General features: G+C 51.5%; 1 protein-coding gene across 1 annotated transcript; it reads right to left on the minus strand.

The window, feature by feature from the left end:
• Window positions 1-315: 315 nt before the first annotated feature.
• Window positions 316-11,663, minus strand: LOC135192883 (prolyl endopeptidase-like). The gene is made up of 5 exons (XM_064176260.1): window positions 11,523-11,663; window positions 9,968-10,061; window positions 6,638-6,769; window positions 3,201-3,357; window positions 316-1,145 (listed from the first exon to the last, which is right to left on the minus strand). The coding sequence occupies exons 1-5, from the start codon at window positions 11,661-11,663 to the stop codon at window positions 851-853; spliced, it is 819 nt and encodes a 272-aa protein (XP_064032330.1). The 3' UTR covers window positions 316-850.
• Between the last annotated feature and the right edge of the window lie 4,827 nt (window positions 11,664-16,490).

Genomic DNA, 16,490 nt, shown 5'->3' on the forward strand with positions numbered 1-16,490 from the left:
TTGGAAGAGACCTCCAAGCTCATTCAGTCCAACCTAGCACCCAGCCCTGTCTAATCAACCAGACCATGACACTAAATGCCTCATCCACTCTTTTCTTGGTTCTTACTGTTACTATTATCACATGATTATAATTATTATTATAATTCTCATTATTATTAGACTATGTAGAATAAGAGTCTGAGGTTTCTTCAGCTCTTGCAGCTTCCATTTTGCCTCTCCTGCGTGGAAATAAATGACAGAAGAGAAAACTGAAGCCTGTCTGGAAAGAAAGAACAATTTAACCACATTGTTACTATTATACAGAGTGTACTACACTTCTCAGCAGCATGTAATAGAAGCTTTTTAATGACAGTTAATTCTCCAGATGACTCCCTCTTTAGGATTTTATGGGCAGCACTGACCACCTTCAATTTACATTCTTAAATAAGCTCCTGTGTCAATGAAGTATGCTCACAGTCCTCATATGCAGGGCAGTGCTCACATGTAATTATGGGTGATCTGGGTGAGCTTATAGGTGTAAAATGCATTAAAATGGTTTACAGGAGAGAAGTTCACCTAAGCACTAACTCTGCCATCTACAAGGTTCACCACGGCACTGACAGCAGCTATTTACCTCAACATGCTTGTCAAAGGCAGGCAGTAGAAAAGAAAGTCAAAAGAAATGCCAAAAATAAAGAGAGAAACAAACCAAGAGGGAAGCACAGAGGATCAAAACTCCACAGCAGGTTGGGTCAATAAAATATTAAACTGCAGTTCTTAAATGTAAGTACTAGAGGGAGGAGCAGTCTGCTTGGTCTGAGCTGGTGTTAAAGCCCTTGTTCGCTAGAGGAGGCAGGGAGCAGCTCTCTGCCTACTCGATCCACTCCAGGTTTAGGCACCGTGCTATAAAAGCAAACATATCTGAGACCTCTTCAATGACTTTAGCAGTTGGCTTCCCTGCCCCGTGCCCAGCCTTGGTGTGGACGTGGATGAGGAGGGGGTTGGTCTGCTTGTGGCTGCAGCCCACCACGTACTGCAGGGTGGCGACGAACTTGAGCGAGTGCAGAGGCACCACGCGGTCGTCGTGGTCTGCGGTCAGCAGCAGCGTGGAGGGGTACTGGATGCCATCCTCTTCTGGCAGCTTGATGTTGTGAAGTGGAGAGTACCTGAGAAGAGCACAGAGGCGTTCACAGCTTTCATCTGCCCCCTCAAGATGCGACAAGAAGATTCTCTCATACTGAAACCACAGACTGGTAGAATGGTTGGGCTTGGAAGGGACCTCGAAGGTCATAGAATCTTAGAATAGGTCAGAGTTGGAAGGGACCACAAGGATTAGCCACTTCCAGCTCCCCTGCCATGGGCAGGGACACCCTACCCTAGAGCAGGCTGCCCACAGCCTCAGCCAGCCTGGCCTCAAACACCTCCAGCCATGGGGCCTCAACCACCTCCCTGGGCAACCCAGTCCAGCCTCTCACCACTCTCATGCTCAACAACTTCGTCCTCACATCCAGTCTGACTCTCCCCACCTCCAGCTTTGCTCCATTCCCCCCAGTCCTGTCACTCCCTGAGAGCCTGAAAAGTCCTTCCCCAGCCTTTTTGTAGGCCCCCTTCAAATACTGGAAGGCCACAGTGAGGTCACCTTGGGTTATTATTATCATTATCATTTAGTTCCAACCCCTTGCCAAAGAATGGTTTAGGTTGGAAGGGACCTCAAAGATCATTTAGTTCCAACCCCTTGCCATAGAATGGTTTAGGTTGGAAGGGACCTTGAAGATCATCCAGTTCCAACCCCTTCCCATAGGCAGGTTGCTCAAGGCCTCATCCAACCTGGCCTTGAATAACTCCAGGGAGGTTGTGGAGCACAGAAGCACAGAATCTCCACAACCTCCCTGGGCAACCTGTGCCAGTGTCTCAACACCCTCACTGCAAAGAACTTCTTTCTAACACCCAGTTTACATCTCCCCTCTGCCAGTCTAAACCCATTCCTCCTCATCCTGTCATTACAAGACCTTGTCAATAATCCCTCCCCAGCCTTTCTGTAGCCCCCTTCAGATACTGGAAGGCCACTCTAAGGTCTCCTCCAAGCCTTCTCTTCTTCTCCAGGCTGCAGAGTCCCAATTCTCTCAGCCTGTCCTCATAGCAGAGCTGCTCCAGCCCTCTGAGTATCTTCATGGTCTTTTCTGGACTCATTCTAACAGTTCCATGTCCTTCCTCCCTGCCATGGGCAAGGACACCTTCCACTATAGACCAGGTTGCTCAAGGCCTCCACACAGTGGCATTGTTGGTACCACTGCGAATACAGCTCTCAGTTGCATCCATCAGAGCTGCACAGAATGGTAGGGGTGGGAAGGGATCTCTGGAAATCATGGAGTCCAACCCTGGAGCTGGTGTGTGGTAGTGGCTGCAGCTGTCTGGCTCTCAAAGGTGAAGTAAGAACCTCTCTTCAGGTTCAGAGAGCAACATGCACACATCTCATACAACACCAACAGGCAGCAGGAAAACTGCAGCAAAGGCAGTCCAGCCCTCAGCAGGATCCCTCCTGCTGGTGAACAGGGCAAAGGAGACCCTGTTCATGCCAGCACATATGTGTGATGCAGGTCTGCATGTCAATGGCTTCCTCAATCCTGGAAACAGCTTCTGCTGGTAAGGTACTAAACTTCCCCCCTCCTTAGCATGACCCCAAAGGAACAGCACGCAGGAAACTGAAGGGAGACCTGTAAGTCTTCCTGCTTTCACCAGATCACCTTCAATTCCTGGCTTTTGAGCAATAACCAACCTATCTTCCAGAATTTCCTTCCTCTGCAGCAGAACTTTGGTGTTCTGCTGTTCCATTTCTACAAAGGAATTCTATCCACACTGTCTAAACTCATTCCCAGTGGTGCTTGCCTCTCCTCCGCTGTAAACGACAAGAAACAAACAATTTCTGTTGTGCTTCACTTGAGAATATTCTTTTGGGACAGCCCACAGGAGTCACTATTCAGAAAGAAAACCTTGCAGGTTGTTAAAACTGACAGTGCAAAGATCTGTGGAAAGGTGACCAGCTGTCTCAAGAGGGCTCTGAAGATAATTCTTCCACGTCAAAGTGACTTTGGGAACGCTGAGCTCCCCAGACCCAGCGTGGGAAAGGATGAAGTAACTCTACAGAACAAATATTGATCATGCCAAGCTGAAGCTGCTGAGCAGAGGATGCTCTTTGGAAGCCTTGATTTCAAGTCACTTACTTGCACAGCCACTCAAACTGCTCTTTGCAGTCGGAGCAGCCATAGTCAGTGGTCCAGGCGTGGCCAATAGTGTACTTGTGGAACTTGAGCATGTCCATCACTCCCACCTGGGCAATGGCACAGCCAAACAGGTCAGGGCGCTGGTTAGCACAGGCAGCTTGGATAGGAAAACAACTCTGTTAGCTTTCATAGCTGAAAGGATTGGGAGCTTCACAGTGAAAAAACATACACTGCACTGGGCTGGAAAGGACCTCCAAAGGTCATCCAGCCCGACCCCCTTGCAGTAATCAGGGACAGAGAATGGTTTAGGTTGGAAGGGACCTCAAGCATCAGCCAGTTCCAACCTCCTGCCACAGGCAGGGACACCTTCCACTAGAACAGGTTGCCCAAGGCCTCATCCAACCTGGTCTTGAACACCTCCAGGGAGGTTGTGGAGCACAGAAGCACAGAAGGTGATCAAAGATTCAATCACATTTGGTGATTCTGTGCTCCACAGCCTCCCTGGGCAACCTGTGCCAGTGTCTCACCACCCTCATTGTGAAGCACTTCTTCCTAACATACAGTTTCAATCTCCCTTCTGCCAGTTTAAACCCATTCCTCCTCACTCTGTCCTTACAAGGCCTTGTCAATAGTCCCTCCCCAGTCCTCTTGTCCCTCCCAGTCCCCTTCAGATACTGGAAAGCCATTCCAAGGTCTCCTCAAAGCCTTCTCTTCTTCTCCAGGCTGAAGAGCCTCACCTCTCATAGCCCAAACAAAATAATCTGCCTGCTCTAGGTTAAAACCACTGCCCCTTGCCCCTTTCCTTCTATCTCCTCATTTCAGTCTGCTGGGAAAATGGATTCTTTATTCCCATTCCCTGCCTCCTGCTCACCAGGATGTTGCTATGACATGACCTTGCTTGCAGCTCAGCCAGAACTTTCAAAGGACCTTGGCAAGAGCTTCTGAGTGTCCAAGAGTGACTCCTCACCTAGATCACTACTACAAGCACCATATGCTGCCTGACTCCTCCCCAGTAGCAAGATGCAACTCCAGCCTGCAAAATCATGCCTTGTATGTCAGCTATTGTTTATTGGTCTCCATTGGTTTACTCCTGGGAGAAGTCAGATTTACTCATCTGCAGCCTGTGGATCACCATGAACCCTTTAGAAATTGGCATTACCCTTGCCCCCTTCTGCTCCTCAGATACTCAGGCTTTAGCCTGCAGTTTCATTCTGGAGCCTGCTTAGGATCTGGTGTGTGCACCATCTGCTCCTGGCAACACTCTGCTTCTCATCTGACTGATTCCAAAACCCCTTCTGCTGATGCTTCAGTTTGAGTCAGCTCCTCAGAGTATTCCCCAGGAAGAGAGACTCTGGTGCAAGGAACTCCCCATGCTCCTCGGGAGGGAGCATCAAAGCAAACAGACCATTTGCTTGTGCTGCTCTTCAGTGCTCCTTTCACACCTCACTAACCTTCAAGGCCCACAGATCCTCTGGCCAGCTTCCTGCTTCTGATGTGCACAGAATGCTGACCTTTACACTGTAAGCAAATAGCTCATTAGTGTCCTGTGGTCCATCAGTCTCTGCTGGAATTTAGCCCAGCCTCTTCATTTGAATGTGATTCCTGTTTCCTAAAGGATGTGATTTTATTTCTGGTCATCTGTGCTGACTCTCCCTGAGTCCCTCCTGAGCCATCTTCATACAGAGTGCCTTAAGGAGCTGTCAGGTAAATGCTCTTTAACCTTTCAACTGAAGCTCTCCTTCATATTATTTCCTTTTGTGACCATAAATTATATTCTGGTAGGAAAGAAAAAAATCCCAAACCAAACTATCACAACATTTAATCTGAGCACTCCTTATTGCAGTGTCTCTTGAAGCACTGTGTGCTGCTCAGGGTTTTGCAAATCATTGCTGTTGCTGGCTCCCTAAATAGTTACTTCAGCAAGAAGTCCCTTGTGGAGACACTCAGCCATTGCCACTGCACCCCTTTCATTAGCTATAATACTTAATTTTATGCCTCAATAAATGGGAACCTTTTGCTCCTCTGTACATTGAGTTTTACAACTCACCACAAAATGAAGATTTCAAGCCCTCAAGAACAGTTGGTGCAAGCAAACAAGAGGTCAGGCACAGGCATGAAGGAGATTTTCAGCCCAGGGCTGTGCTGCCCTGCTCGGCTCTGGGATCACACTGCAGGACAAGGAATTCTTGTTTCGCAGCTGAATGAGCCAAGAGCCCAGGGCTCTGCACCCTTCAGAGACACCTCCTGTTAGCCTGACTCAAGAGGAAACAGTATTTTGGAAGAGTGACTGTGCTCTTCCTTGCCAGCTTTGTCTGCAGTCAGTGAGCACTGAGGGCACCTGGCAGCAGGTCCCCGCACACAAAGCACGAGTTATGCTCACTAGGGCTGCACCAACAACTACTGCAAAGTTCTCTTCTGCTCTGCTGAAAAAGCACTTAGAGGAATTTCCTCAATTCACCTAATTCCACCCAGTGAAGGAAAATCTCTGCCTGGCTCATTAAGAAGATGGAAATCCACCTGGACTGTAATCCACCTGCAAGTGCGAGGGAAGGTTTCTAACCAGAGATTATTCAGAGCAGGGAGGTCTGGATTCCTGCCACTCAACTGCCACTGGAAAGACAGCACAGAGCCTCCTGCAGCACAGGAGGTTCCAGCTCAACACAAGGGGGAACTTCTTTCCTGGAAGGGTCCCAGAGCACTGGAGCAGGCTGCCCAGAGAGGCTGTGGAGCCTCCTCCTCTGGAGCCTTCCAAGGCCTGTCTGGATGTGCTCCTATGTGCCCTGAGCTAGACTGTATGGTCCTGCTCTGGCTGGGGGGTTGGACTCTTTGGGTCCCTTCCAACCCCTGACATCCTGTGAGTCTGTGATCCTGTAATCCTAGAATGGCTCAGGTTGGAAGGGACCTCAGAGATCATCTCCTGCAAGCTCCCCACCATGGGCAGGGACACCTCTCAACTAGAACTGGTTGTCAAAGGCCTCATCTAACCTGGCCTTGAACACCCTCAGGCAGGAGGCATCCACAGCCTCCCTGGGAAATCTATTCCGGAGTCTCCTGCTGGGGAACTTCTTCCTCAGCTTCAGTCTAACCCTGCTCTACTTCAGCTTCAAACCATTCCCCCTTGTCCTGCCTCTAGACACACTTATGAAAAGTCCCTCTGCAGCCTCCCTGGAGGATCCCTTCAGGTACTGGCAGGCAGATCTAGGCCTCCCCTGAATCTTCTCTTCTCCATGCTGCACACCCCCAGCTCCCTCAGCCTGGCCTCACAGCAGAGGCACTCCAGCCCCTGCATCATCTCTGTGCCTCACCACTCTCCCAGTAAAGAAGCTCTTCCTCACGCCCAATCTAAACCTCCCCTGGCATTCTGGAACTTCTGAAACGAGGCTCTCTGGTTACTTTGATCAACCCAGCAGCAAACCCAGGCCATGAGCAGTTCTTACCAACCAAGAGGCCTCCATTTGAGCCTCCATTAACAGTCAGCTTCTTTGGGGACGTGTAGCCTTCCTTGATGAGGTATTTGGCAGCACACTGGAAGTCATCAAAGCAATTTTGCTTGTTGGCCAAGATACCACCTAGCAGACAAATAAAACCAATCAGTTGATACCATCCAATCCATTTGATACCCATCCCTTCAAGACAACCACTGCAAAACTGCCTGGGCACAATTCCAGTTCCATGAACCTCTTAATAATTGATGTGGGGCTCGGAAAGACAGCAAAACTGACAGATTCTTTCAACACAGAGAGGGGATAAGATGGTTCTGTCAATAACTGTAAAGCTTTCAGAAGCTCTGAATAATACATACCTGACACCACTGAGTGGGTGCCAGGGTCCTAACCAGTAAAATTAAAGCTAAAAGCTTTGCATTGCTAAATACACACACAATGGCCACATCCAATGCACTGGAGGTTTGCTCTAATTGGACTTTAAACAGCACTAAACTCAGTGACAGCCTCTTCAGGCAACAAAGCTTCAACTTCTAAATCCAGCTGTATAAAAGAAGCACTTCAATATTCTAGAGGTAGAATATGTGGCTGGTGGTTCCGTCCTAGTGTTTGTTTCCACAGCTGTATATCATAGAAGCACAGAATCAAGCAGGTTGGAAGAGACCTCCAAGCTCAGCCAGGCAACCTAGCACCCAGCCCTAGCCAGTGAACCAGACCATGGCACTAAGTGCCCCAGCCAGGCTTGACTTCAACACCTCCAGGCACGGGGACTCCACCACCTCCCTGGGCAGCCCATTCCAATGCCAATCACTCTCTGCCAACAGCTTCCTCCTAACATCCAGCCTAGACCTCCCCTGGCACAACCTGAGGCTGTGTCCTCTTGTTCTGTTGCTGGTTGGGCTCTGCTGCCAGGCAAGCAGCAACAGAACAAGGGGACACAGCCTCAAGTTGTGCCAGGGCAGGTCTAGGCTGGATGTTAGGAGGAAGCTGTTGGCAGAGAGAGTGATTGGCATTGGAATGGGCTGCCCAGGGAAGTGTTGAAGCCAAGCCTGGCTGGGGCACTTAGTGCCATGGTCTGGTTCATTGTGTAGGGTTGGGTGCTAGGTTGGCCTGGATGATCTTGGAGGTCTCTTCCAGCCTGGTTGATTCTGTGACTCTAAGACCACAGCAGATGAGCACACTGGGACCACAGAAAGTCTCCAAATATGTGGCAAGAAAGGAGAAATAAATCCTATTCTTTGCTCCAAGTTGTGGTTTGGTGTAAGCTCAGGATCCTAGCTACAAAAGTTCAACCTAAAAAAGCAGATTTCTGCATTGCTCCAGGAATTACCACAGATAGAGCTGTTAGTGTGGAACTGCAGTGACAGGCTTGGGTCAAAATCATGCAGGAAATAGGTGGACCAAAGAAGCATTATGGTATTAAGATAATTTTTATTAAGCCCTATTACAAACCAATTGTCAAATGAAAATGAATGAAGGATGCTTGGTCTTTAGCAATAATATCCTGTTATCTGCAAGCACAGAGAGCTTCTATTTCTGAAACTATTACACATTTAACTCAATTGTGAGGAAATGATCCAGCCAGAAAAGTTAGTGCAGGTGAAATAGTAAAAGCAAGATGTAATGATCCAGGAATATTGTTTTGTCTGATACAAAGTTATTTTAGGTTGCTCCCAGGGCAAATTGCTGCACCAGAAACACCATTGTTTTGGTGCATTTGCCTTGCTGACACCTCCAGCAGCTTATCCATCAGATTCCTGGGATGGGAGTTTGGCAGCACCATCAAATAATGCTGGGGGTGTTACAGACACGAGCAGGGCTTTTTGCAGCTTCTTCCTGCATCCAGTTCTGGAGCCTCTATTACAGGAGGGATGTGGAGATGCTGGAGCATGTTCAGAGAAGGGCCAGGAGGATGCTCAGAGGGCTGCAGCAGCTCTGCTGTGAGCACAGACTGAAAGAGTTGGGGCTGCGCAGTCTGCAGAAGAGGAGGCTCCCAGGTGACCTTCTTGTGGCCTGCCAGGATCTGAAGGGGGCTCCAAAAAAGCTGGGGAGGGACTTCTTAGGGTGTCAGGGAGTGCCAGGACTGGGGGGAATGGAGCAAAGCTGGAGGTGGGGAGAGTCAGGCTGGACATGAGGAGGAAGTTGTTGAGCATGAGAGTAGTGAGAGGCTGAAATGGGTTGCCCAGGGAGGTGGTTGAGGTGTTTAAGGCCAGGCTGGCTGAGGCTGTAGGCAGCCTGCTCTAGGGTAGGGTGTCCCTGCCCATGGCAGGGGGATAAGACAAACCTGGGATAAGGCAGAGGGGTGGAAAGGAGGTGGAAGGGTGGTTGGGAGCCCCTCCTGGGGACCCTGGTGTCTGGGAGGGCTGCTGTGTTTCTGTATTACCTTTAACTTGACTATTTCCGTCTATAGCCATAAATATTGTAACTATCTGCTTGTATCTTGTGCTAAGCTGTGAGTACAAAGCTTCATTCCTTAACTTCCAGATTGGCTGAGCTCAGTTTGGGTGATTTCATAAGAGTAGGGGGGTGGGTAACTCCCAAACTGTCACACATGAGAAATGCAGCACAGGTGCTAGGAAACCAGGACAAGTGATTGAGAGGATTTTGTGAGGGAGGGACTCGCTTCCCCTGCAGCTTAGAAGTCAGCTTTAATGAGTCAAAATGGTCAAACACTTGCCCATAAGATGCTGAACTCCCTAAGAGAGTGTGGAGGGAAGGCCTGGCGCTGCACTCATGGAGCTGATTGTTTCTATGTGCACTTCCCTCACATTCACTGACTACAGCAGAAAGATCTAGTCCCAGACTGTGCAGAAGCAACCTGGAGAAGTCACATTCTGAACTCAAAACTTCCCATCTTCTGTAAGGCTCTGGAAATGGTTGGGGTTTTCTGTGTGCTTGTGATACCAAGGGAGCCTGAACAGTGTTGTTGCCTTGGGGATCTAGAACTGTGGGGCACCTGCAACTAAAGAAAGTGAAAAAGCAACAGAGACAGACACTGTTTTGGTAATCAGCTCGAGATAAATAGCTGCATTTGCAAACCCTCTGAGGGACTGCAGCTCACTTCAAAAGAACATCAATAATCTTCTTGGAAAGAAAACACTGTGTTTGTGCAAACCTCCTTTTGAGCAGCTTGCAAAACTGAGGTACTCCAAGGAAAACCATCAGATAAACCCAGACAGTGCACAGACCTCATGTGTGAGCAAGGAAAACATTGACTTTTTTAGAGAGTCAGGGCAAAAGGAGATGGAAGAGGGAGCAAAGAGAAACTGTTGTGCTGGTGCTTGCTAAGCCTGCAGGTTTGCTGCTCTGCTAGGCCTGCTTTACCTTTGTGCCAGCTCTCTCCGTATTCGCCTCCGCCCCTGATGTTCGCCACTGCTAGGACCCCCCCAGGTGTCGCACGAAAATGAGCCTTGAGACACTGAAAAAGGCAAAAGGTACAGGGTTAGCTCCCCCAGCACCAAGGACAAGTGGGGAATGGAGTCTCTTTTAGTGACAAACCTGAGTAGCCAGGCTTTTTCCAATGGTTAACTTATCACAGAATCAAGCAAGTTGGAAGAGACCTCCAGGATCATCCTGTTCAACCTCTCACCCAGCCAATTAACCAATGCTCCAGGAGGGAAAGGAACCAGTGCTGGTCCATTCTTCCTCCTTTAGCTCTGCACTGCAGAGGAGAGTGACCAATGGCTCTGGCTAACAGAAAAGTGCTTCTGGCTAACAGAAGACTCCCCCCAGGACATGTCTTTATTATCTTCAAAGCCTTCAACGTGGGGCTTGGAGCTATGCATTTCCACTGGATCCCCACAGCCTTCTGAATTGCTCCTCTGCTAAGGGTCATAGAATCATAGGATGGTTTAGGTGAGAACAGACTTCAAGGATCATCCAGTTCCAACCTGCAGAGTCCACCACTTTTTCAGAGCAGAAGGGAGGTCTCAGCCCAAATGAAGAAAGCAAAGAATTAAGGCTTGAGATCACCACATCATCTTGGCTTATGAGCAGGTCTTTCCAACTTCTGCTTAATGTACTTTCTTTTTGGGACCCTTCTAAAACTGTATTTGCAAAGAAAAACTCTGTTTCTCCCATTGTTTTGTGCCAGGCCCTGCAGTCAGGTTCTGGCCCATCCCTTTCTTATTTGGCACATTGCTAAATCCAAAACAAATAGCAAATAAATAAATAAATAAATTTACATCCCAAGTTCTGCCTTCTTGAAAAGCTAAAGCAGCATAATTTTAAATGTCAAAGCACCAAAGCTATTAAGCCATCTATATAAAAGGAACTGAAGAGATTTATTTAACCGTTAAGAAGAGAAATAGAGCTCTGATCTGTCCAGGCAGTAGCTTAACAAAGCAGAAGCTGAGGACAGTAAACCACACAAAACACCAAATAGGCCAATAAAAGATTAGAATTTAATCCCAACAACTCTTTTCCCCCCTCCCTTTCCTCTTTTTTCCCTCTAGTAGGTGTAAATTTCATGTTTACTTGAAATCTTTGCTCACACAAAAAGCCACTGACTGCAGAAATGAATCCTATTCGGCCACGAGAGCAAAGATTGGGAGTTTTCACCTGTTAGTCCTCCTTATCTCCTCCTTGCTGCTTATCAGGAAGGTCTTCAAAGTCTGCATATGGATGCAGTATTAAACCAGAACAATGTGAGGAGCAAGAATGCCTCACAGCATGGCTGCTCTGCTGCCAGCTACCACAGCTGCCAGAGGAATGCAGGCTACTGCACTGGTGATGGGGAAAATAAACCCCCAGTCACTGAACTTGGTTTTCTGTGGAGCAGGAGGCAGTGGTAACAAAGGACCAGACTAATCTTGTCCTCCGCAGATTAATCTCTCCAGACTAATCTGTCCTCCCTTGGCTGACCTTTCTGTAAGCTTACAGCCTCTTCCTCCACTGTTTCTCTGTTGAAAGGGTTGGTACAAGCTGCTCCTGCAGTAGTGAGATGCAATTTTACAACCAGCTGCATTCCAGGATACAGGAGAAATTGCCTGTCCTGCACCCAAGGCACAGACAGAGCCATGACGGGAAACACAATGGTCCCTGCAGGGTAATTAGCTGCATGTGAGGTCATTAGTGCTGGGGCTGTGTGATGGCATTTCCTCAGCAGCTCTGCCAAGCCACTGGTGTCAGTTCCATCAGCTTTCACTTGCACTTCATGCAGGCTGTGTAACTGATGACAGTGCTCTAGCGGGCACCACACTCCAAAGGCTACCAAATGCAGCTCTTCAGTCCAGAGGAGCATATCAAAGATGCAAGCTTGCATTCCAAAGTAAACCACCACTGTAACTGGCTTCATGGCTTTGGCCAGTCATTGTCACAGCTATCTCTGGATCCTCCAACCTATTGGTTTGGTTCTGCTGCTTCCACTGAGAAAAGAGCTCCTTTTTTTCGTGTGGGTGTATGTGTGTTGGGAAGAGAAATGAAATGAGAAGCAACATCACTTTCTGATTTCTAAGCAGAAATAAGCTCCCCAAGCAGTGAGCTGACTCATGTTAATGGATTCAAAATAGTGGTAGTGGCTTGGAGGAATAAAGGACAGAGACAAAGCACTGGGAAGGAGAGGATGCAGGACTTTGGGGAAAGCTGCAAGAGCCTGAAGCTCAGATGAAAGATGAGATCTGTTTATACTCTTGTGTGTCTGGCTTGCTTGCTTCTGGGAGGGGTTTTGGTGTGCTTGCTTATTTGGTTTTTGCTTGGCTGGTTTTTCTGTTTGGTTTTCTTTGGGGTTTTTGGGTTTGTTGGCTTTTTTTTTTCATGTTTGTTTGGGGAGGTTTTGTGTTGGGTTTGTTTGTATTTGCTTTTTAGCCCCCAGGGAAATCATGACTGCATTTCCACAGCCTCAGGATCAGGTGAGTGATGTAGAAAAGCTCAGTCTTGACCATCCTGTGGTTGCTTTCCAACACTGTTGTCATCTACACCAAAAAAACGATCAAATGCTGGTGTTGGGCTGGGGCTGGAAAGCACTTGGAGCTGGGAACTCCCTGTGGAATACTGCACTAGGTAGCAACAGGGATGCAGTCAAACACTGCTTGAATCTGCCAGGTGAGCAGGGAAGATTCTGCCTCCCTGGCATAAATCCTCTGCCATAATCTCCTTGGCTGCCTGCTTCCTCACTGAGCAACAATTCTCAGGTTATTAACCATAAAGATGCATTTGAAGGCTTTGGTTTTCCTTATTTTACTTTCAGGAAGGCTGAAAGGGGCTGGAATGATATTACAGGAGAGACTGAGCAGGAGGAGTGGCTGATGGTTGATTTACACTGCCAGTGGGATAAAGCACTTTGAGCTGGAGCTGACTCATTGTCCTCTCTGCATTTATTTTTAAGACAGTGTTGCAGATTTCTGTTCTTGTTTTATTTCATGGGCTTCAGGAAGACACAGGTCACTTTCCCCACCTCCTGCCTTCCTCTCTTCTGACTATCACCTGCATCCTCTTGCTGCTGTGTGCTGGACTCCTACAAGAGTCAATTTTTAACTTGCCAAATCACAGAATGCTAAGGGGTTGGAAGGGATCTCCAGAGACAAAGGGCAGAAGCCCACCAACTCTCTTCTATTTGGATCATTTTCTGCCATTCTTGCAGTGTAAATCAGCTTAGAAAAGGCTCCAGCAAGCACCCAGCTCAATGGGTGGGAGGCAGGAGGAGGCACTTGGAGATACCTTCTCCTTTTTGCCAGCAGCCAGCTCTGCAGCGTGTGAAATTCTACCTTATTTACCTCAAAAAAAGAAAACATGCTTAAGTTTTATCACAGGTTTCAGCATCTACAACAAACTGCAATAAATGAATGCCCGAGTCTACTCTAAAAAGGGATTTAAAACCTGTTCTGATTATGTAATTGTGTCTGTCTCAAAAAAAAACCCAACCCAAACACACAGGCAATTAAAAAGTGTAGCTTTACAAGGCAGATAAAAAAAAGCTGTCAGACAATCAGAGAACACAAGATGAAAAGCCCATTGTTAGACAAGAGATTTGCCAGGAAGGATGAGGAATTGTAAATGTCCTTTAGAAATCCAATCAACAGTGACCCGGGAAAGTATTACAACGGGTCTTGAAATGTGCTGACTCGAGAGCAAGGCTGGGAGCACCTAAACTGAATAGGATTGTTTTGTAATGGATTGGCTTTGTGTTCTCCTAACAGCTGAGAAACTGCTCTCCATTCAGCCCCCTCCATTCCTGTTTTCCCCTGCCTCACCTATCAGGCCCATCACTTGAAAGCCTGCTCTGTGGGCCCTTTCCAACGCTACCCGAAAAGCCTCATCGATCACAAGCAAAGGAGAGGAGAGAAGGAAGCACGGCGCAGGCCCCACCACGGCCTCGCTTTTCCGCACCGACACGCCCACGCGCACCTGCCGCAGCCCACGGCAGCAACCCAAGCGGGCTTTCCACTCACGCCAGCCGGCAGACCGGCTCTGCCACGACGGGCAGCACAGCTGACAAAACGCAAGCGCCGGACACGCGCTCGAATTCGCCTCGGCAACAAAACCCGGACACCCCCCCCGGCTGTGACCGCCGCCGGCCACCGGACTTGTCTCTCACCGTCTCGGAACGAGGGCAACACGCGTCGCCCGGACACGCTGGGGGGGGGGGGGGGCCAGGTACCTTTCCCCTCTTCGGCGGCGAACGACGCCGGACGCCGCTCCGCGGCCAGGCCCCCGCTCACTTCGGCTACACCCCGTCATCCTTCCGCACCGTGCGGCCCACGCAAACAGCCGCTGCAAGCACGGTGACCGCCGCCGGACACCAGACTCGGCTCTCAACGTCTCGGAAGAAAGGCAACGCGCCTCTCGCACGGACACCCCGGGGCAAAGTCCTTTCCCCTTTCGGCGGCGACCGACGCCGGACGCCGCTCCGCGGCCAGGCCCTCGCTCAACACTTTGGCTACGCACCACACCCCCGTGAGCCATCCCGGCTCTACGTGGCTCACGCAAACAGCCGCTGCAGCACGGTGACCGCCGCCGGACACCAGACTTGGCTCTCATCTCAACAGCTCGGAAGGAAGGCAACACGCGTCGCCCGGACACGCCGGGGCGCAAAGTCCGTTCCGCTTGGGCAGCGACCGACGCCGGACGCCCCTCCCCGGCCGGGCCCGCGCAGGCTCCAGCTCACCGCCGGGCAAGACCCCCTCTCGAACTTTGCCACTCACGGGGTGCACGCGGACGGCCGCCCCCAGCCGCTGCGCTCTTGCCCGGTCCCGCGGGTCTGGCCCGTCGACCCAGCGGGGGAAGCCACGGCGGATGGCAGCTGGCCCCCTCTTCAGCCGGGCTGCGCCTGTGGCTTCAGCCGGCAGTCGCTCCGCAGCACTGCCTTGGGAGTGCCTAGAGTGCAGCTCCCCTATAGACGTAGCGGAGGGTCCCGCGGGCACCAGCGGCTAACGGGACGCGACAGAGCCTAGCGGCCAGAGTCAGGAATCACGCCGAGGTTTACGATGACGTAACTGGAGGCAGCGCAAAACAGCGACCCCATCGGGACTTCCGGCGAGGCGCAGACAGCACGTCAACCCCGCACGGGGAGAGCACATCTACCCCGGAGGGGGGCAGGAAAAAAACTTGGTGGGAGCCTCCCCACAGGCCCCACCATTTTTGGGGTATTCGTGCCCTGCCCTGACCCGGGCAGCGGCACGGGAGACCGGCGGCGCGCCCCTCTCGTGCCCCACCGCACCCCCCGGGCCCGGGGAAAAGGATACTCGAAGCGACGGAAGAGGGGCAGCGCGGAGAAGGGGCCCACGCCCTGCTTCTCCGACGCTCGCCCCTGGCGGGAAGCGTGCGCAGCCGGCCGGGTGCACACGCCCCACACCCGGCACGGTTGTCGCCCACCGCTTGGCGCACACGCTCGCTTCTCGATCCCCCCTTCTTAGTCCCCATCTCGGGGCGCCCCGCGGGAGCCCGTGGACAGCCGCGGACGAAGCCCGTGCCTCGCCGCTGCACCATCCCACCCCGTTGACGAGCTCCCTGGCGTTTGAGGGCCGGTCCCCACCGCCGGCCGCTCTTCCTGGCCGAGCCCCCGCGGGCAGCGGCTCTGCAACTGGTCGGGTTCGACTGCGGAACTCGCCCATCCGCGGTGGACCGCCGCCGGACACCGGGCTCTCTCTCCCCGCCGCGGGGGGCGACCCCCTCACGGCGGTCCTCGCCTCGGAACGGAGGCAACCGGCGTTGCCTGGACTTTTGCGATCAAGGGCCTCTCGCGATCAAGGGCCTCTCGCTTTCCCCGACGACCGACGCCGGACGCCGCTCTCTGGCTGGGCCCTGGCGGGCTCCGGCTTGTATCTGGGGCACGGCCCACCGCCGCGCTCGGCCTGCTTTCACCGGTGAACCGGTGCCAGCCACCGGGCGCTCTCTCCCCGCCGTGGAGGGCGAACCCCTCACGGCGGCCCTCACCTCGGAAACGGTTCCAAACGGCGTTGCCCGGGCTCTCATGAACAAGGGACCTCTCCCTCTTGCAGGGGACGACGCCGACCGCCGCTCCCCGTCCAGGCCCAGGCCTGCTCCGGTTCGTGTCTGGGCCATGCTCCCCTCGGGAGACATTAGAAAGCCGCGGCCGAAGACGGCACCTCGCCGCTTCACCCCACCAACGTGCCTCGCTCCCGGAAGTGCCCCAGGTCGGCGATCGCTCCCAGCCTCCTCTCACGTACTAGCCACCACGATTTGTGCCACGCAGCAATTTCGGTGTTCCACGCGCGTGGTTCACCTAACCACGGTGGAACGACGCCGGCCACCGGGGCTCTCGGTACACACCGTGCGGGGCACCCTCACGGAGCTCCGGCGCCTCGGAACGGATGCAAGCGGCGTCGCCCGGACTCTCGCGGGCAGGGGCCTCTCCCCCTCGGCGGCGACCGACGCCGGTCGCCGCTGC

This window comes from Pogoniulus pusillus, chromosome W (genome assembly GCF_015220805.1).
Source record: "Pogoniulus pusillus isolate bPogPus1 chromosome W, bPogPus1.pri, whole genome shotgun sequence".
Lineage (NCBI taxonomy): Eukaryota > Metazoa > Chordata > Aves > Piciformes > Lybiidae > Pogoniulus > Pogoniulus pusillus.